The sequence below is a fragment of the Natrix helvetica genome, assembly GCF_964273705.1.
Source record: "Natrix helvetica genome assembly, chromosome: 4".
NCBI lineage: Eukaryota > Metazoa > Chordata > Lepidosauria > Squamata > Natricidae > Natrix > Natrix helvetica.
Window position 1 is genome coordinate 37048511 of NC_138550.1, and position 22365 is coordinate 37070875.

At 43.2% G+C, this 22365-nt stretch overlaps 1 protein-coding gene across 3 annotated transcripts in view; it reads left to right on the top strand.

The window, feature by feature from the left end:
* The first annotated feature begins 6911 nt into the window (after positions 1 to 6911).
* NECTIN3 (nectin cell adhesion molecule 3) overlaps positions 6912 to 22365 on the top strand; it is a 73381-nt gene continuing 57927 nt past the window's right edge. The window contains exon 1 of one of the 3 annotated variants that reach the window (XM_081950761.1): positions 6912 to 7208. In XM_081950761.1, coding sequence (XP_081806887.1) covers positions 7046 to 7208 — 163 coding nt within the window. In that variant the 5' untranslated portion in view covers positions 6912 to 7045. The remainder of the gene's footprint in view (positions 7209 to 22365) is intronic. The other 2 variants (XM_081950762.1, XM_081950760.1) reach the window with 2 other exon arrangements.

Sequence of the window (22365 nt, forward strand, 5' to 3'; positions counted from 1 at the left end):
TGTGACACCTCTTCTGCGCGAGCTGCACTGGCTTCCTGTGGTCTATCGGGTGCATTTCAAAGTCTTGATTACGATCTTTAAAGCGCTCCATGGCTCAGGACCTAGTTACCTGCGGGATCGTATTCTGCCCCATACATCCCTACGACCCATCCGCTCGCACAGAGAGGGACTTCTCCAGGTGCCGTCCACTAGACAGTGCCGAGGGGCGGCGCCTAGGGGCAGAGCCTTCTCTGTGGCGGGCCCAGCCCTGTGGAATGACCTCCCTCCGGATATTAGGACCACCACTGACCTCCGCTCCTTCCGTATAAAGCTCAAGACCCACCTATTCCAAATAGCTGGCCTGGCTCAACCATAACTTCATAACGCTCCTGACGGGTTTTTTAATTTGGTAATTTTATTTAATGGGATTTTAAATTGTGTTTTTTAATTGTCTTCACTTATTAGTCTACCTCCTCCATGCACATGTATATGTCTTTGTTTTTTATGTATGTATGTTGTCTTTATCTGTATTTTATTTGCTTTGATTGTACGCCGCCCCGAGTCCTTCGGGAGAGGGTTGCGGCTAATCAAATAAAATTATTATTATTATTATTATTATTATTATTATTATTATTATTATTATTATTATTATTATTATTATTATTATTATTAAAAGTGGTTTTTATTATTTTGAAAAGGCAACTGGGCTGATTTGAGGAAAAAACAAGACATTTCAATTCCTATATCCTGGAAGCAACCTAATAGAAGCAACGCAGAACTAAGGAACTTTCCTGACAGTGAGAACAATTAGCCAGTGGACCTGCTTGCTACCAGAAGTTGTGGGTGTTCCATCACTGCAGGTTTTTAAGAAGAGACTGGGCAGCTGCCTATCTTTGAAATGGCATTGGGACTCCTGCTTGAGCTGGGGGTTGGACTAAAAGACCACCAAGGTGCCTTCTAACTCTGATATTCTGTTAAACATGGGCTCATTGGCTTGATGCCCTTCATGTCTCTTGATCTTCAATGTGCAGCTAACTAAAGTTCATGATGATTGAGGAATTAAGAGACCTGAAACCCCAAACCTCTACCGTGCACTACACTAGGGTAGATATTGAACTGTCAATATGGACAGAATGAGAGAGAACCAGCATTAGTGGTCTATGAGTGTTAATCCATGTCACTATACTAGATCCTGAGTACAGAACAATATAGTTATAAAGATGAGTCATACTAAACTGAGTGCAATTGATCCCTACAAAGATCAGAATTGTTCAGGCAATGGTTGCAGCCACAGGTCTTTCCTATGGCAATCTATGAAAGCTGAAGTTGTAGTTTGAAGAATCTGGACACAACGTCAACATTATTATTACGAAAAAAGCTATCATTTCTTCTAGCAGCACATTATTTTCTTGCCACAGGCTGCCCCACAACTCACGTCACAGCTGTCCTTAATGCCTGGCAAGGTGTTTTTTTTCCCCCTCCAATTTTATTTTGTGTGGTTGTGGGTAAACAAATTCACTTTTTGTTTCATCAGTTTGAAACACTTTGTTCCAAAATAGTTCAGGCTTATCAAGGTTTTATTTTGCATAGTTTAGATGATGTCTTTTGTGATGAGGTCATAGGAAAAAAATGCCTTTCCTCTTGTATGAGCAATGCTGCACATGGATTGTGGACAACCACAACAGCGTCAGCTAAACTTTTCAGAAGCTGTTGTAGTTATCTTTGGGGGGGGGGAGGGTTGCATATCTGGCCAATTTTCAAAAATTCTAGGAAATATCTTTTAGTCTTCCAGTTCCTGCTTTGATTTCAATAATGTCATGTAACTTCCATTTCTTAACAATATTTCTCATACTGGAAATGGATAGCTGGAAGTGTTTAGAGATCTTTTATAGCCCTACTGTGCTATATAAGTGTGAATTATCTTCACGTTCAAATGATCAAACATCTGCTTAGAGGAGCCTATGGCTATTAAAAGTAGGCAGAACAGCAATCACAATGTGAGAGCTGGAAGAGAGAGTATTTGTTTCTCTGTGAAACTGTGTTCATCTGGGTAATAATAAACCTAATGTTTGGGGCTTTATTAATTTCCTTTTTTAAAAAAAAGTAATCTCAATCAACTATAATGGTGTTCAAAATTCACTTGCCATATTCTCCATTTTCTTATTTTGAATTTGTAAACTACACTTGAAATTTGCACAGGTATATTGTGTTTTAGAGACTGCAAGCCTCTGTTCACATAGAGATTTATTGAAACAGAACAATTTGAGGTGGGGGCAAGTTTTGCTTTAGATCATTTGCAGGCAGACCAAAGAAAAAAGAACTGGCAGGAACTCAACTAAAGGTGGTCAGAAACCTAAAGTCACAAAATGCCTGCTCCTGAAATGTTACCTGTTCAGGTCTCTAGAACTGAGTCCTTCTAAGATCCCAGCCTATGAATCAGGCATAAGATTCTTATCATATGGGGATTTAATCCTATGTCCATCACCTCTGAGGATCCTGCATTATTCTGTCTCCAGTTTGAAGGCATGTAAGCCACTTGTTCCTAAAGATATGAGTTAAAGTCTAGAGTCTGCTAGGTACTCGGAGTTAATTCCTTCAGTACAGCATTCGGAACAAGTGTTTGGATATGAAGCTCACATTTTGAATATCTGAAAATATTTGGGAGCAAGATTTTCACATGACAATAAAAAGTGCAGGGCATGTGATGAAATAGTAATTACTACTCTTTGGGCTTGACCCAAAAAGGTTCTGATATTATCATTTAAGGCAATGCATTAGAAAAAACAAACTTGTTTTAGTCAACTTAGCTTTTCCTCCTTTCTTCTCAAGGATGGATTGAAATACACTCTATTTGACATCTGTTAGATATAAAATGGAAGATAAAATTATCCAGTGTCCCTACCTTATAATATCCAAAGGAATTATTAGGAATGTGATCTTCATACTATACCAGTAGTTTTATAGATACTGCTCCCATTAGAACCTACAAACGAACTGTTGGATCCAATAGTAAGGAATGATGGGAAGGTAAATGAATGTCTGAGTTAAGCATGTTGTGTTAATGCAATCAGTGGTACTTTCTTCCAAAGAAGCATGACTAGGATTGTACAATCAGAATAGAAATCCTCTATTAATCTCTCAATAGACCTTTTCTTATAATATCTTGTATTAATGTCTACACAAGAAGCTTTGACATCTCTTCAGTGAGATAAATTCTATCACTACAACATATTTGTCATTGATATCACAGCATGAGTTTACAGATGAAAGTGTCTACTCTTCCACTGTGATACGTTCTACATATATTGCTTGATCTGACGATATAGTTAATGTTCTAGTAGTTTTTTTCACCTGTCACACTCCTCTCAGACCTTATCATTTAATAAGATGGTTAAAAACTGGTGGCATATTTTCTTACTATTTTGATATGTGAAAACACACAGAAACTTTAATCCCTAAAAAAGCTTCCCATAAATGTTCTTTCTATAGCAGACTCACTTCTCCAAAAAATGGTATAGTGCAAAATCCACCAAAAGTTTGGTTAGCTACGTTGTGAATAATTTGTAGATTAAAGCAATTGGGAAGACAGAAAACTATCTCTACTAACATGCCTTGTAAATTTTCCTAATCTCCTAAATTGCTATGGACTGTTTGTTAGAAAATATCTTTAATACATAACTGCATTTTGATAAGTAGACCATTATTAGAAATAAATTTAACTGCTAACTAGAATTTGTCTACTATTTAAATTCACAAGCACTACAGAATTAAACCTGTTCATGTTGATTTACATACATTATATAAAGCACTTTATCAAATTTAAGATTATTTTCCCCATATGAATGTTTCATACAATATTACTTTGTGTTGCCTTTGTACTAGAATACTGTGATGTGTCCAGAGATTTTCAGTTGTGGCAGCTTGCAACTTAAAATAAATACAATTCAAAACACGTCTAAATAAATCAGGATTCTTTAGAAGAATGAAGGAACAGTTCCATACAGTTCCAGCATGCAGATGAAAAATCTATTATAATGCTTTCCTATAAAACAATCTTTTCTTTTTCTCAATATATTGTATTATTCAAATTACAGTCTATCCAAAGAAAGTGGCTCAGATCACTTTATCAGCTAAGAAATTAGATTATAAGCACAGTTATTGGTTTTTTAATTATATGAACTTCCGGAAGGAATCCTGAATATAAAAAACTAGTAGCTGCATAATACTCCAATTTACAGCTATCACAGTCTATAATTTAGGTGGTGATACTAGGAATCCCCTTTGCACTTCACACTACAGATTTTGCTTTTGATTCTGCACACTTTTGCCCTTCAAGCACAGCATGTTCCAAGTAAGTAGAAGGAATTGATGCAATTTGGATTAAATTGTTTCTGTTAGGGGCTTCCTGCCTTGGGCTGCTCACAGCTCTAAGTGAAAATTTGCATGCATAACACAGAGAGAAACATACACACATAAAACCCAACTCTTGCAGCATCAAATATATACTATACCCAGTTTAATCTTGTTTCTAGTAGGGATAGCATAGCAATTAACCTCTAGAAAAAATAAAAGCAGGTTATAAAAAAATATACCATATCCCTCCACTGCCTGTCCAAACCACTAAATATTGACTATTTAACACTTCAACTATAATACCTGGTTATCTTACCAAAAACAGGTCCTGGTTTTGAAAATATATTTGGGATATTTATTTATTTAATTTTTATCCTGGCTTTATTATTGCTTATAAATAACTCAAAGTGACTAACATACCAAATAGCAATAGCAATAACACGTAGACATATATACTGTTCACAATGCTTTGCTCCTTTCTTCTATTTTCTTCACAACTACCACTCTGTGAGGTGAGTTGGGCTGAAAGAGACTAGTGCAAAGTCATCTAGCCATCTTTCATGCCTAAGGCAAGACTGGAACTCTCAGTCTCCCAGTTCTCTGGCCAGCACCTTAACCAATACACCATACTGGCTCTATTCTACACTTGAGATGTTTATTAAGAAAGTGCTTTCCAGCACATGGTGAAATGTCTGAAGGCTCAAGTTTCAAAAGAAATACTTACATAAGTATTTAAGCCACGTATATAAAACACACAGTATTAAGATACCTACACACAAAATTCAAAACATGGCCATTTTTCTTTCAAATTTGACCGTTATGTTAATTTAGCATAGTGAAACTAAATATATACTCTTAATTAGGAATTGGACATACTGTGATAAACAAAACAATGCAATGTCTGATATGAAACCATTTAATTTGAATCTTATCATATGCAGAATTCCTTCTATATGTATTCATATAGATATTCATATTCAAAATAAGCCCATCGTTAGCTGTGTTGCATGATTATTCTTTTCAAAAGGTGCATAATAAAGAACAAATCATTAGAGTCCAAAATATCTCTCTGGAGTATCACAGAATCAGGGTCTCAGTACTGCCAATTTCTCAAAGCCACACACATGACATGTTCATAAACATTCTTCCATCATCTCCTCATTTCCAAACCCCATTATTTCTAAAGAGATCTGATTGGCTAAGAGGATTGGGAACATGATATGCTGCTTTTCACTCCTGCGAATTCTAATCTCTTTCCACGGTGCAACAGCTCACCATCTCACGACTTTAATGGACTGTGCAAAATGAGCTTTGGGGCTACCTTACCAGTACAAAGCAAGTATCCACAACAACAACAACAACAATGACCCTAAGAAAGGACAGTTATTGCAGATAGGTAAGCAAAGAAAACAAATCCACCCACACCCCTCGAAAATAAAGACTCTTCTAAAGTTTGCATTGTCACTGTCTCCCCCCCCCCCCCTCCCGCCTTCTCTATTTCTACTCGCTTCTGCTGAATGGATATAAAACTGCAAAATTACTAACACAGAACGTGATCTACTTCACTGGCAATTAGCTTGGCGGATAACAGCATATTTAATTATTCGGTAATAGAGTGCCTCATCCTAACTTTATCAGCCAGACTTTTTCCTTCCCGTGTCCTCCAATTTGTTGTCCATTATCAGCCACAAAGGCAACAATGTAAAACTCCACAGTTAAAAACAATTCTCGCCAGGTTCGTGCAAAATCGTCCCCATGAAGCGGCGGGATGGGGCGGGAAGGAATCCCGCACTGGCGTTAGTGAGCGTGGTGAACCACTCCTGGCGCAGGCAAACATGGGAAGTCGTGTCACGGCTACATGATACTTGGTGGCGAGGAATTGCTGGGTTTGGGGCGGGAAAGCTGATGATGATTTGCATCGAGACAGAGAGAAAAACCCCGATCTTCATTTCCTTTCTCCTTCTTGATGTGTGTTTGTAGTACTCTGTTCACGGCTTTTAGCTGGTCGGAAGACCCAATTATCCCAGGGGTAAAAGCGAAAGCGTGAGCTAGCAAAGGCATTTGTCAGCAAGCCAAGTTTTCCAGCATCGTGAGAGATTTGCAGTGACAATGCCAAAGAGTAAATGAAGAGGATGGGGGAAAAAATAAGGACTGGGAAGTAAGGAAAAAAGATGGGAGGAGGAAATTATGGCCAAGAACTATATCACCGGTTAGAAACAAAGAACGCGCAGAAATACTCTACGGAGAAAGGGAAAAATGTGGTTGAAGCAAAAAAGCGAGAGAAAAGAAAAGCAATGATTCCACCCTCCCCCCCCTTTTGGGTTGGTACAAGTGAGTAGGGGGAAGGAATGGAACGTACCAATAACATGTATGGGGGGACGAAGAAGACATTGTGACATCTCTGAGATGCCCAGCTTCCCAGGAGGTGCTACGTCACCCGAACTGGGGACAGCTCCTTAGGGAATGGCCTCGGAGAAGGGAGAAGCTTCGGGTGCCGCGGCTCAGCGCGCATGGGGGAAAGTCCGCCTTTCCTCCCCCCTCCTCTGGCAAGCGGGGTGGTGTGTCCCGTTCCTTTGGAGGGAGGGGCGGCGGGGGCGGCGCCTTTCCTCACAGTGACACACGGACCCGGCGCAGGGAAGAGGAGAAGGAGGCTGTAGCGGGAGCGCTTGGGAGTCGTAGCGGCGGCGGTTGGGAGTAGCTCCTAGCCTCCAGCATGGCCGGGTCCATAGAGACGGCCGTTCCGCCCGGCCGCGAGTTAGCCTCCTCTTCTTCTTCTTCCCCTTCGGCCCGGCATTGTTGCTGCTGCCGCCGCCGAACCATGCCTGCTTTACCCGGCTTGCTATCGTTGGGTTTGCTCCTCTCCCGCGTCTGCTGCGGTGAGTAGTGCAGAAACTTTTCTTTTCCTCCGGGAAGGGGGCGGTGGTGGTTCGCCGGACCAAACCAGATTCCTCCCAGAGTCCGTCCCAACGTGGAGCTCGTCGAAGGGGGCTGCTGTTGGGAGCGGAGTGGCGGGCGGGGACTTCGGGGAAACTTTTCTTCGGCCGCTCCGCCAGCGAAGTTTCGGTCGGAAAAAAGGGGGCGGCGGCGGCGGCGAGGCGAGAAGAAAACGCCTCACTTCTTAGTTAAGGGGCCGAAAAGAACAGCTCTTAAACCCCCCCACCCCGCTCTCTTCCCCCGTTCCTAGAGGCGTTTCATCCCCGCGTTAATATTTCACCCGCATGTAAATGCAACGGCGGAGTGGTGGTAGTGGGCAGCTCGGGCAGAGCGGCCGTTTCGGGGCTGCGGACCGGCCGTGGCATTCGGCGAGTGCAGGCGGAGAGAGACCGCGAATCCAGCGGAGAGGGGAGGGCGGGGGGATGGAGAAACCAGGTGGGGGGGGGAAGGGGTGCGTGAGAGAAAAAGAGTTGCCGTGCTCGGCGTTTCGCGGGGCTCCCAGCCTTAGCTGCGAAACTTGGCTTAACGCGCGTTGCATCGCTTTGCGCGGACTAACCGGGATCCGAGCCATTGGGGATAAACATTGGTGACCGTCGCGCCCTGAAGCGTCTCTCTCTTTCTCTCTCTCTCTCTCTCTCTCTCCGGTAGGCGTCTCTTTCCGGCGGCGATTTGGTCGGAGCTGACGAGAGCCTGCAATTCATTCTTTTAGAAACGTGTGTGTTTGTGTGTCTGCCTCAGGCTTGCGTTTCTATAAGAAGCGCGCCTCCGGGCGGGGAGGGGGTGTGGGGACACAAGAAGTGTGGTGTGTCCCGCTGCCTTGTTATGGTTTGTTGTCGGTGCTGTTGCTGGGAGTTGAGAGCTTGTAGGGATTCCGCTTGTCACATTTGGAGCCGCCGTCGCCGAGACCGTTACACGTCCAGCATTCTGGGAGGACCGTGGCGGGCAGGGCTGGCTGGAAGCTGCGTTGGCTGCCCTCCCTTCTCCGTCTCGTCTGATGAGGGGGTAGCCTTTAATTTGGGGGTGGGGAAGGGGTGGAGGGCAGGCGGGTGTCATTATATAGCTGGACTCCGCCCTTTCCAATACATTCCATTCCGGATTCCCTACCTTTCTCGGGATTGGGCGGGAGACGGGGTAACTCCCCTCCCCAACTGATTAGGATTGGCAAATAACTAGCTTGACGTTTATTAGCAGGTGCTGAAGTGAGCGCAGCTGTGTAGGATATTCGAGTTCCCTATTTTAGAATCTTCTTTAGTCTTAAGTCTACTACTCTTTAGATTTTTTTTTTAATCAGGGCACCAGTTAGAGGGCGGAAAGGCAGGTATTGGTACTACAGTGAACTCAAAAGAAAGCTAAACAATAAGCATAAACACCACAAATCTACTTTGGAAGGATTAAAGGTGGATTCGTGTGAAGTGATTGCAGAAAACAGCCTGTAAAGATTATTGAACTTGTGCAGTACTAATGCTGTCTTATCTGATCTTCTGGGAGCTTAATCAAAAGTAAATACTGCTGAGTTAGTTTCAGGCAAGCAGGAATGGCATTGCAAACTAATTTTCTAGTCGTTTGTAGCTGGAATATGAAGGACAGAGGATAGTTCCTAATTGTCTGTGGTAGTTCTGCCCTGCCATAAAATTGTGTTATGGAAAGGGAGATAAAATACCCTATGGTGAAATATTTTGGGTAAACCTGGGTATATGGAAGACTACCTACCACAAGAGCTAAATGGCTTCATCCTTCTAGTTCAAAAGGTAAGAAGAGTGAACATACTGATTTCACATAATACTTTAGTACTGTAATGATTGTAACTTGTGATCTGAAACACAGATTTTGAATGGAAATAAAATAGTCCTGTATATGATAGAAAGCTAATCTGTTTTTTTAAATCATAGCTTGCTTATTATGCCTCTTGAATTTTTTCCAAGAGTAAGTTTTACTAGTTAAAATATGTTGACGCTTGACAGGATAATTCGATATTGGAAAAGGCTGAACACTGAATCAAACTCTAATGCATCCTTAGAAAAGTGTCATTGTATACAAATTTACAATGCATTTATGAGCATAAGAAAGCTTTTCTTGAATTTAAATCATTTGAAGTTGGAGGGAAATGTTATATTTAGCACAATATAAAGGAAAAAAACTTAATTTACTGTGCCTTTTGCATGCTATACTCAAACAGGTTTTAATCCATTTCATGGCTTGTTATTTTGTGTAGGCGGAGATCAATACCAACTGAACTCAAGGTGTGATTTACAAAGTTAATGCCACCCTCCACTCTGCTGGCATACCTTTAGAAGCAGAATGAATTCAGTAGAACTTAATTTAAAATACAAGTGGACAAATTTTTTAAATGTTGACCTTATAAGAGTTACGTTCGACATCTAAATTTGTTGAGAAAAATATGGCTTGTAGGAAAGCAAGGATATCCTTAACATTGTGTTTGTAATGAATAGCTAATACAACAGTTGCCATATATATCCTTTATTTTGTAGTTTTCTTCAGAACATGATATGTACAGTTATTAGATTTTATTAAATGTTTCAGACCTGTTTGAAGACTATCTAGTGAGAGGTCTATTGCCTTTTCAATAGTCCTGAAATTTGCCTCAGTTTCTGGAAATGGTTATTTTTTTAGCTTTTTGCTTTATTCTAGTAAGATTTATAATACAAGCAGTAAATTGGCAGTCAAAGTTGTGCTTTGTTTATAAGTACATATTATAACTAGCTTATAGCTTATTCACCATAGAAAACCATTTATGAATTCACATTCTCTCTTACTGAGTTTAGTTTGAAAAAGTATAAAGCCGACATATTTCTCAGCGCTATTCATCATGGTTTTTTTCTACAAGAGTTATATGAGACTGGATCAAAACACTTATTGAACTCCAAATGATGTTATGCTAATTATTTTCTCAACTAAAACAAAATTTTCATGCCACCAAGAGACTGAACTGAATTTTGAGCTAAATTTGTTGCAGAATTTCTACTCAAAATGAAATTTATATAAAGTGATTTGTCTAGCAAGTTGGAATGTCTGAGCATTATGATATGCTTGTTTACCATTAGATTTCAATAAACGTAAAGTAAGTTCTTTAAGATGTCATGCTATCCATAGGACACCTCACCTATACAGTCCTTTTTGTTGCTATTGAGTCCTCTAACCTTGAAGTAATATATGTACCATATTTATTGGACTATAAGACACACCGGAGTATAACAGGCACCAAGATTTTGAAGAGGTAAATTTTTTTTAAAGGTTTTTGCCCTCCCCGGCCCCCAGGAGCACTCTGCAGGCCTCCCAAACTCTCTGCATGCCCGTTTTTTGTGGGAGGCGAAAAATGGGCCCATTTCCCTCAAAAACAGGGTGTGCAGAAGGTTTGGGAGGCCTGTAGAATGCTCTGTAGGTTGGGGAGTGAAAAAACAAGCAAAAAACAGGCCAATTGTTTTGCAAAAATGGGGCCTGCAGAGAGTTTGGAAGGCCTTCAGAGTGCTCCTGGGAGCTTGGGAAGGCAAAAAAACCCCCATGTTTTGTGAAAAATGGGCCTTTTTTCACTTGTTTCTCTTCTCCCCAGGCCCCAGGAGCGCTCTACAGGCTTCCCAAACCCTCTGCACGTCCATTTTTGCAAAAAATTGGATGCCCGGGGTGGAGTTTCAGGAGGCCAATGCTGTAATCACTGTATAAGACTCACCCAGATTTTCTTTTTTGGAGGAGAAAAGTTGTGTCTTATACTCTGAAAAATATGGTACTTCACAGTTTATAGGATGCCTTATAATGTAAGGAAATTTAGGCACTACCAGGGATTGTGACTTAGGTGTCTGATTATTGGGCTTCTTGGCTCCTGGATAATTCCAGAAAGCAGTAAATCTGCCAAAAGATAAGATTTTTTTTATTGGGATAACTGACCTTTAATCACAGTGTATAGTGCAATTTACACTACTATTTATATAAGATAGTTCTTCCTCTGAAATAGTCAAGCTAAATTGTAGCTGACCTTCTATTTTAGTTGAAATACTTGACAATCTGTGCATACACTTTATAAAAAATGTATGCCATGTTTGATTTAGAGAAACCAAAATGGATATATAGACATAGGTTTTGTGCAAAGGTGGTAATGCAGGTTATTTGCTGAATGTGATAAAAGAGCATATAATGAAAATAAAGTATGCTTGAGAATAAATAGAAAGCTATGTTAAAGGCTCAACACTGAACCAGAGTAAACAATCCATAATGTTTTAATCATTTAATATATGCATACCGTGTTTCCCTGAAAATAAGACAGGGCCTTTTGACCCCCGAAATAAGCACTTGGCCTTATTTTTTGGGAGGTCTTATTATTTTTGAGGTGCAGGACGCAGTGAGCATGGTTACCTCATAGCTGCAGCTGCGTTGCAATATTTTCAGGGACGGCTTATTTTTGGAGGAGGGTTTACTTTAGCGCATGCGCTCAAAACCTGATTGGGCTTATTACCCGGGGAGGTCTTATTTTCAGGAAAACAGGATAGATACACATACAAGTATGCTTGTTATGATAATAGAGATATGTTGGTTGAGCATGTGGATGTGTGAGAATATTTGTCTGTAGGTGAGTTTATGCTAGCTGAAAATCCAACCTTTTATATAACAAATGTTGGTTCAGTAAAGAATATGGATTTGAAAATGAACAAAGACAGACATATTTGTTCTTTACAAAGCAAATTGAAAGAATTATTGTAATTATGCATACATTGTGAAAATCTACCGTAGAAAAAGTAAATTTGTATACTTTGCTAGAAAGATTTCTAAAAATGAGAAAGAAATTTGAGAACTTTTTAAGATTTGAAATTCTGGCATAAAGTTAATAGTACATGTTCCATTTCACAGAATGTTTGTTGAAAGAAGCTAAAAAGTGTGTGAATAAAAACTTTCACCCATTTTCCTATATAGAAGTGAGAATTAGTTGTGTCAGGAGGCGAGATGTGAGTTGAATGCATGGGAAGGGAGTGAATTCATTGGAAATGGAATAGTTAAATGTCCATACTTGTCAGATTGTGTTCCCATTTTTTTCAAAAAATTAATGTATATAGATAAAACTTGAGGTGGAGGTATTTTCGATTACTAGAATTTCAATTTAAATCCCACCCATTTATCAGCAGAGTATTCAAGATGACTTCAAGGTGAGTTTGAATGCCATAGTGAGCTTACGTACAATCATAAAGAGACCATGTAATCTATTGCACCAGATCATCTTTTACATGCAGGGATCCAATCTGAAATATTCCCAACAGGTGACACTTTAATGTGACCAGGAAAGAATTGAAGAATTAATTCTTATGTAATTAGTTATGTATTTATCATTAAGAAATATTTCTTAACATTCAGTTGATGTCTACCTTCCCGTAATTTAAGGCCATTATTCTATATTGTACTTGTGAAGATGACAAGGAACAAACCTTCATCTATGGCATACTATCTCCTTTTAAATACATGTATCCTTTTCTCAAGGTCAAATATACCAATTTTCTCATCCTTTGCAAAGTTGTGCTTCTGGGCTCCTAATAATCTTCATTATATTATTTTGTATCTTTTTCATTTTCTTTGAATGTTTCTTTTATACTGAAGGGAAAAACAATATTATGATTATGCAGTCTGAAAGTCCACCCATGTTCAGGAACAAGTTTCTAGTTGTCTGAACAATAGCATTAAATTTGCCATTAGTGAAATGTGGTAGCTAAGTCTGAATATCAATACGATATCAAATGAAGAATAGATGCTCCAAACTTCCAAATGTGAGTTTAGCATTGGGAGAAGGATAGAAATTGGAAGTTCTATATGAAACATTCAAGTAGATAAATAGGTACCACTTGGGTGGGAAGGGATGGGTGGTCCATGATGTCTTGTTTGCCACATTACTATGGAAATATCTTTGGACAGTGGTGCCTTAATGGCACCTGAATCGGAGATGACCACCCGTTCCCATAGTTGGCAATGACTAGCAGAATAAAATCCACTGGGACTCCTTTACCTTTATCAGAAGATAGTGGTCATGATCAGTCTAATTATATCTTGAATTGTATGGAATCATACATTCTTCATATTTGAGAAAGTGCATCCATCTGTTTACATATCTTTCTATCTCTACTATTTTCTGAGTAAAGATTTTCAGAACTAAGCTGATGCTGATGTTATCTTATTGTGATTACTGTAATACTTTGTATGTGTAAACAAAAACTGAAGGTGGAAGTCTTTTGCAGTGACATAAAAAATGATTTATTTGCAGGTAATCTTTAAGATCACAATTGTGCCTGATTTTACAACCATTTTGCTGATCACTGAATGTAAATCAATGCATCCGTTAAGCAAATCACATGGTCATTAAGCTAATTGGGTTTCTTCCATTGATTTTGCTTGTTGGAACCCCCCTGGGAAGGTTGCAGAATGGCAATCACATGACCCTAGGATGCTTCAACTGTTGTAAATTCATGTTGGTTGCCAAGCACCTGAATTTTGATGGGGATACTGCAAAGGTGGTAAGTGCGAGTAAATCATTTTTGGTGGTATTATAACTTTGAATGGTTGTTAAACAAATGGTTTTAAGTTAAGGAGTACTTTTATAGATGATATTGTATGTGCTGTATATCACATTCAAAAACTAAAAGATGCTTCAAACCATTTGGCTATAGTGCAGAGGGAAACTTTTCTGTAATTCCTTATAGCAAATGTGTATTTCTTTTAGTTATTTGGTAGCAACTGCATCCCAAACAAGATACATCTGCTTTAATGAGTTAGACAGGTGTCACATTCATGCCCCAGCATACACTTTTTCTCTTAAATTTGCAGTGCTGAGAAGTCATATTATTTAATGAAATGCTAGCAATAAAACTGACCATTTTAAAGAAAAAAATACCGATTCATTAAGGTTTTTGTTAATACAAAATTAAACCTAAGGAAGTAATCTGCGAAACAGCAAATTTATTATTTAGGTTTTGTCCCACATGTCTAATAAATGACTTAAGGCAAACAACTCTAAATCTTGATGAATGAATGAATGAATGATCTGGATTGTGAGAATAATAAAAACTTAATTTTTCAACTGTCTTGTAAATATTTCTGATAATTGTACCTGTAAACATTTTTATAATATGAAAACATTAATACATTTGTTCTAATATTGTATAGGTAGTCCTCGACTTACAAGAGTTCATTTAGTGAATGTTCAAAGTTATGACACTGAAAAAAAGTGACTTAGGACCATTTTTCACACTTACAACCAAACCACTGCAGCATCCTCATGGTCACATGATCAAAATTCAGATGCTTGGTTCATATTTATAATGGTTGTAGTGTCCCAGGGTCATGTGATCACCTTTTCGGATCTTTTGACAAGCAAAGTCAATGGGGAAACCAGTTTCACTTAACAGCCGTGTTACTAATTTAACAAATGCAATGATTCACTTAACAACTGTGGCAAGAAAAGTCATAAAATGGGGTAAACTCACTTAATTATTTCATTTAGCAACATAAATTTGGGCTCAATTGTGGACGTAACTCATCCTATATTTGCAAAATTACTAGATATAAAATAATTTTGAATCTGAATATTACTACTATTTTGAATGAAATTCAATAGGCTTTCTGTGCTATCTGACTTGAATTGTATTAGCAATTCTTTAATTAAGACCAATTAAATGAATAATACTTATTCAGAATACTAGCCTTCAGCATCTTGTTCATTTTTATAAATAATCTGTCTGGACACTGCAATGTCTTAATAGAATGTTTTTCTGTGCAAACCTCTTATTCTGCAAAACCTTTTTTACAATCTAATATTTCATGTAGCAGATCTGTGACTTAAATCTTTAAACATGTATTCAGGACATCATTCTGTATGTTTTAATTGTATTCTATTGGTTCTTATACAAGCAATGTCAATTTTCATTCTTCACAAAGTCTGACGTATTACACATTTGAAAGTCAATTTTATTCCTACAGTATAACAGAGAAGCATTTGACAAGATAAATTTGTTTTGTTTTCTTCAATATCCATCACTCTCCCTCTTTTTGGTCAGGCTTGGCTCAACACTGTATACTTCAAAGATTCTACAAACCGGATGTGATATTCATCCCTTATTGCAGTTTTTTAAATTTAATCTCTTATGAAGCTGTTTCCAGAAATGAGTATTAAAAACCTTTTTAAAAATAGCCATTAACATTCTTTGCTACCTGAGAGGGAACAGTTGGGTCTGTTGGGTATGTTCTTGCTACTTCTATTTTTCATATTTTGGTATCTTCACTATTTTCAATTTGCATCTGCAGTTGTAGCATTTTCCACACCAGCTATTCCACACACACCCTTTGCATAGCCAGTTTCTTGCCATTTCAACAATAACAGAACTAACACCATTATTCATTTCTTGTTTTCTGTTCCAACTGGCATTTGGAGATGGTTACTCCTATCATGTTGGTAGTGCCCCATGAAAAAGCAAAGAAAAAATGAGTGCGAATACAAAGAGCTATATTTTGGAGGGAAAAAAATCATATAGAAGACATACTAGGCATGGAGATTAGTTTCTCTAATACGTGAAATTATGTCTCCATAGTCACATCTTGCTTAAAAACGCCATGTCCATTAGCCTGTAAAGAAGACTTTTATTATTAATGTAGTTCTGTTATCTGCAAGTTGGTATATGGCTTATCATAAATAGGTACTACAGAATGTAACACTTTAATCTTCTGTGAAGATTATTTTAGAGATTTTTTTTTCTGTATATAGGTAGGAAATTTTCCTGGGTGCTGCTCTGGAGAGTCCAAGCATGGGTTAAATACAGCCAATCTGCCCAGGATTGAATTGAAACTTTGAGCCACGTCTCTGCTGCTGACCATCTTCAGTTTTTTTCAATTCAGTCAGCACAGTGGATGCACTTTAAATTTCTCTTCAATCCTTGCAGATAGTTTGGAGTCTCCATGCCTTCGTTGTGAGCAGGCTGGATGAGCAAAATTTCTCTTTTTCCAGGGCGCTGCTCTGGAGAGTCCAAAGAAGGGTTAAACACAGCCAATCTGCCCAGAACTGAATTGAAAACTTTGAGCCACGCCTCTGGTGCTGACTATCCTCAGATTTTTTCAATTCAGCTTGCCCAGTGGACGCGCTTAAAATTTTCTCCAGTTCTAAGATTCCTTGGACTCTCCAGAGGAAGAATATTTTTTTTACACAATATAATTAAGGATTTTTAGAGCAGGCTGGTGAGTTTTAAATTAAGTTTGTTTTTTTCCCTTTGTAATTGGGTTTTTTCTCACCCTTTCGGCTCTCCTGGAGTCCGGGGCTTTGCTCTGGCTCCTCGAAGCCGCAGGCAGCTGTTGGGGAAAGCGCGTGGGTCGGAGTGCCGACGCCAGCGCTGTTGGGGCACCCCTACTGGGGGCCGATTCCCGCTGGAAGCCCTCCGTTGCAATTTGTGCTTCTAGCAAGTCAAATTGCGGCGCGGGCTTCCAGGGCAGCCATTTTGGCTTCTTCCCTCTTCAAATTTGGCACGCAAAGCAGCGGTGAGTTCCAGCCGCCATTTTGGATTGCGCAACCTTCCGGCTTCACTTTTAAAAGTTTTTTGCCGCAGCTGCCTGGTGCCTGGCTCTTTGCAGGAGCCGCATGGAGTCAGACTTGGCCGGTGTGACCGGCGACCTGGGCCCCAATCCAAGCAAGTGATAGCGGCGTGGGATCGTGGCCTGCTGGGTCGCCTCCCTTACTCTCCTGCAGGCGCTGGGAGCGAATTCTGCTCACGCCTAAAAGATTCCAAGCTACTTCAGGCCTTGCAGTTTCTCTCTATCCCTCAGGAGCATTGTGCTGCGGTGGGCTTTCTGGAGGTGGTGAGTGGTGGTTTTCCATCCCCCTACTGTCCCAACCAGTGATTGTTACCATGGCAGATCAGGCCCCTGAGAGTTCTGAGGGTGTCTCTTCCAGAGCCCCTGTAAGACAGGGCGGGAAAGCTGCCAGGGAGGCCATTAGAGGGAGTAAGCCTTACTCCAGGCATGGCCCCAAGCAGGGCTCAGGCCTAGACAAAGATGCATTAAGGCGCCAGAAGGCCTTAGAAAAACAATTTTCCAAAGCCCAACAGCAGGCCCAATCTTCCCTTTCGGTGTCTCCTGGGGAGCCCTCCAGGGAAATTCCTCCAGCCCAGGGAGGCCCCATTTCTGATAGTGAAGAGGAAGGGGATTCCTTGGCCATGGCAACTTCTCCAGGCCATTCCATGGCTGATCAGGCTGATCTCTTTGCCTGTCCCTCTGATATGGAGGAGGGACCAGCTCCAATGGGGCCCTTAGCCCCTCAACAGTCGATCTCCGGGCCCACTCAAGCGGTTCGCCCCATTGACGACCAAGGGCCTAACTTATCCACTGAAATGCAGGAAATAATTAACAGGGCCATTTCCCAGGGCATTGAGGCAGGCATGCGAAAAGGTGGCAAGCGCACTCGCAAGACCCACCATTTGCAACCCCAGGAGGATTCCAGAGAGATGACACCTAGCCTTCCACCCCCGTCCCTGCATTCTTCAGTGGCCTCCGATGAGTCAGACTGGGAGGAGGAAGAGGATTTCCTTCCTAGGCAGGAAGCCGAATTCTCTGGGGATGAGGCAAGCCCCGCCAAAAAGCCGGCCTTTTCAGGCTTATTTAATTTGGATAATTTCAAAACCATTTTAGATAAGGCTAAGATCTCAACTCGCATGGGGTCCACCCCCCCCAGCTCAAGTGGTTGCAGACCCTGATGATCTATCTGGGGATCTCTTTGAGGAACCCATTTCGGTCCAGGAAATAGTTCCTGTGCCCAAGATGTTCCTCAATTTGGTTCAAAGACAGTGGGCGCAGCCAGCTACCATGGCTACCCCCAGCAGCCATGACAAGAAGCTATACACGGTGGATGCCAGCCTGGAGGAGCTGCTCAAGCTCCCTCCTATCGATCCCCCTGTAGCGGCTCTTACCTCCTCTTCTGTGCTCCCTCCTGACCTGTTGGAGGGGCTCAAGGCTGAGGACAAGAGAACCGAAACTGCTTGTCACAAGACCCATCAGGCAGCTGCATGGGCTATTAAGTCCTCCGCTTCGGCCTCCTTTTTCTCCAGGGCTGCTCTCCTGTGGCTGAGGCAGTTGTTGAGGAAGATAACTGCCAAGGACGTTAAAGTCAGGCAGGATATCAATAAGATCATGGCAGCCACAGAGTACACTGCTGATGCCACTCTGAATGCTAAGTTTGCCTCACGTGCCCTAGCATCTAATGTTACTTCCAGACGCCTCCTGTGGCTTAGGCACTGGAATGTGGATATGCGCTCCAAATGGAAGCTTGTTACTGCCCCCTTTAAAGGGGACAAGCTGTTTGGTGAGGTCCTTGATCCAGTCCTTGTGGAAAACAAGGACAAAAAGAAAGTGATGCCATCAGTCACCAAGAAGCCTGATCGTAAAGGTCCTGGCTCTTACAGGAGGCAGGCCTTTCAGAGCAATGAGCCCTCCACCAGCTCCGCCCCCTATCATCGGGCGTATCCCCAGCAGGGTGAGCGGTCCCAGGACCGTCAGTCCTTTCGAGACAGAGGTCGCCAGCAGCCCTTCTCCAAGCGGCCATTTCGGAGGGGCTCTGGCTCCCGACCCTTTAGGAGGTATAAATGACCATCACGGGTCAGCTCCCATAGGAGGGCGACTGCAGTTGTTCCACGCCAAATGGGAGCAGACCACGTCGGACCAGTGGGTTCTTCAAACGGTCCGCATGGGTCTCACTTTAGAATTCTGGTCCCCCCCTCCCCGCCACTTCATCCGGTGTCCAGTTCCCTCAGGGTTAGTCAAAAGATCCCTCATGGAACAGGAGATAAGGCACCTCAAGGAGATCAGGGCCATAGAACCTGTCCCAGCAGGCCAGGAAGGAAGAGGGTTTTACTCCATCCTGTTTCTGGTCCCCAAAAACTCAGGAGGGTGGAGGGGGATATTAGATCTAAAGAGGTTCAATCACCACGTGACATATCGCAGGTTCAAGATGCAGTCCTTCCAGTCCATCCTGGGGTGCATCAGACCAGGCGATATACTAACGTCCATAGACCTCAAAGAGGCCTACCTCCACATCCCTATCTGCAAAGCCCACCGCAAGTTCCTGAGGTTCTCTTACGCGGGCCTCCATTACCAGTACCGGGCCTTGCCATTCGGCCTGTCATCGGCGCCCAGGACATTCACAAAGGTTCTCGCAGCCGTGGCGGCTTTTCTACGGTCACGTCCGGTCAGACTCCACTGTTACCTGGACGATGTTCTCATTCTGTCATCATCGCATCAACAAGCTGTCAGCGACCTAGAACACACCATGCAGGCGCTCCGGGACCACGGGTTCACCATCAACCTGGAAAAAAGTCATCTCGTTCCCACGACCAGACTGAAGCATCTAGGGGCCGTCATCGACACCACCTCGTGCACGGTATCCCTGTCCCCGGAAAGGGTGGCCAGCCTTCGGGAGATGGTCGTTCAGGTGCAGCAGTCACGTCTAGTCAAGGTGGTTCAGCTCACACAGCTCCTCGGCAAGATGATCTCGTGCCTGTCAATCGTGCCTTGGGAGAGACTTCACTCCCGTCCCCTTCAGTGGCTCCTGCTTCCATATCAAAGAACAAACGAAAGCAGCTCAACAAGACTGATTCCAGTTCCAGCAGAGGTACGTCGCTCTCTAAAGTGGTGGTTGTCTCCGGCTCTGTTAAAGGGGTCGCCATTCAAGGAGCCAGTCAGGCTCACCATCACAACGGATGCCAGCCTGTTCGGTTGGGGGGCCCACTGCCACAACCAGTTCGCACAGGGCAGGTGGTCCCCTTCCGAAGCCGCTCACAGCATCAACTGGCTGGAGCTGAGGGCAGTCAGGCTTGCGCTCAAGCGCTTCCAGAGCACCGTTCAGGGCCACCACATGCGCATCATGACAGACAATGTCGCCACCAAGGCGCACATCAATCGACGGGGGAACGCGCTCCAGATCCCTGATGAAGGAGGCGGAGCTCTTGGGTCGATGGGTGGAGAGGTATCTCCTTTCTCTTCAGGCGGAGCACATCTCGGGCACGAGCAACACCCAGGCGGACTGGCTGAGCAGATCCACAGTCGACCACTCGGAGTGGCGTCTACATCTGCTGCTGTTCCAGCAACTGTCCCAGAGGTTCGGCCTCCCGCTGGTGGACCTGTTCGCCAACGCGGCCAACGCGCATCTTCCGCGGTTCTTCACAAGGTTCCACGACCCGAGGGCGGAAGGAGTCAACGTGCTGCACGGCCCGTGGCCGAAAGGTCTGCTTTACGCTTTTCCCCCGCTACCTCTTCTTCCCAGAGTCATCAGGAAGATCCTAGCAGAGGAGGCGGAGGTGCTGCTGGTAGCACCGTACTGGCCCAGAAGAACCTGGTTGCAGACTTGGTGAGTCTTTCGATCACACCACCGTGGCGGATTCCTCCACAGGACATCTCTCTCAGCCAGGGGGCCCTTCAACATCCAGAGCCCCAGTGGCTGCAGCTGGCCGTCTGGCACTTGAGAGGGATCTCCTAAGCAGAGGCAAGTTGTCAGACAAGGTGATTGGCACCATCCAAGCGTCACGACGGCAGTCCACGACGCGCATCTATGACGCCACTTGGAAATCCTTCGCCAGCTGGTGCACGGCTCATGGTACGTCTGCGCCCCTTGCTTCGGTTCCTGTCATCCTGGACTTCCTGCAGGAAGGTTTGGACAAGGGCCTGGCACATAACACCTTGAGGCGCCAAGCGGCAGCCCTGTCAACCATCCTCTCAGTTGAGGGCTACGCATCTCTTGGCCGGAATCTGACCATCCGCAGTTTTCTCAGCGGAGCGACCAACCTGAGACCCCCAGTGGTCCACAGATACCCATCTTGGGATCTCAATGTAGTGTTGCGGTCCCTCATCGGGCCCCCGTTTGAGCCACTTAAGACGGCCAGTCTCAGACACCTCACATTCAAGACGGTCTTTCTGGTCTCTATCACGTCTGCTCGTCGCATATCGGAACTGGCTGCCTTGTCAGTCAGAGAGGACTTGTGTCTCATTCGTAACGACAGAGTAATCCTGAGGCTGGATCCTTCCTTCATTCCGAAGGTCAATTCCTGGTTTCATCGGGCGCAGGAGGTGGTCCTTCCAGATTTTTGTCCGCATCCTCGGCACCCGAGGGAAAAACGCTGGCACATGCTGGATGTGCGCAGGACTATTCGCAAATACATCAAGCGCACGGCCAGTTTTCGGAAATCCGAATCTCTATTCGTCTCCTTTCAACCAGCTTCTCAAGGCAAGAAGGTCTCTTCATCTACCATCGGCAGATGGCTGCGAGCCTGCATTGCGCTTGCTCACGTTTTACAGTCCGTTCCTGTGCCTCGCAATATCACAGCACATTCGACTAGAAGCGCCGCCACCACAGCTGCCTGGTCTACACAGGCACCGATTGAAGAGATCTGCAAGGCGGCCACCTGGACTTCTCTGTCTCCATTTGTCCGAAATTACAAACTGGACAGTTTTGCATCGGCGGAAGGGGCCTTTGGGAGGCGTGTTCTTCAGGGCATCCATACCAGCGGAGCGACCCTGATGGCTGAGCCTTCCCGCCCTAGTGACAGTTAGCTTGGGCATGTCCCTTCTTTGGACCCTCCATAGCAGCGCCCTGGAAAGTGACCATTGTCTTACCTGAAGGGTCCTTTTCAGGGCGCTGCAAGGGAGAGTCCACCCCGCCCTGGGGTCTATTCTCTGCTGGTGTTTGTGAAGTCACAGTGTTGTTTTGTTGTTTCTGTTATTGTTGTTTGGACTATTTTTGACTTGTTCCATATTAGACTTCCAGTTGAAGTTTCAGCGCGCAACTGTTCCATGTCTTCATTGAATAAATCTGAGGATAGTCAGCACCAGAGGCGTGGCTTAAAGTTTTCAATTCAGTTCTGGGCAGATTGGCTGTGTTTAACCCTTCTTTGGACTCTCCCTTGCAGCGCCCTGAAAAGGACCCTTCAGGTAAGACAATGGTCAATTTCTTTAATTGGACAAATCACCCTTCTCAGCCTCCCCGGTGTCCTGGGCTTGCCCTGGCAACGCAAGGCTGCAGGCAGCTGTTGGAGGCGCGTGGGTCAGAGTACCGATGCCAACGCGATCGCAGCCCAGCTATGATCA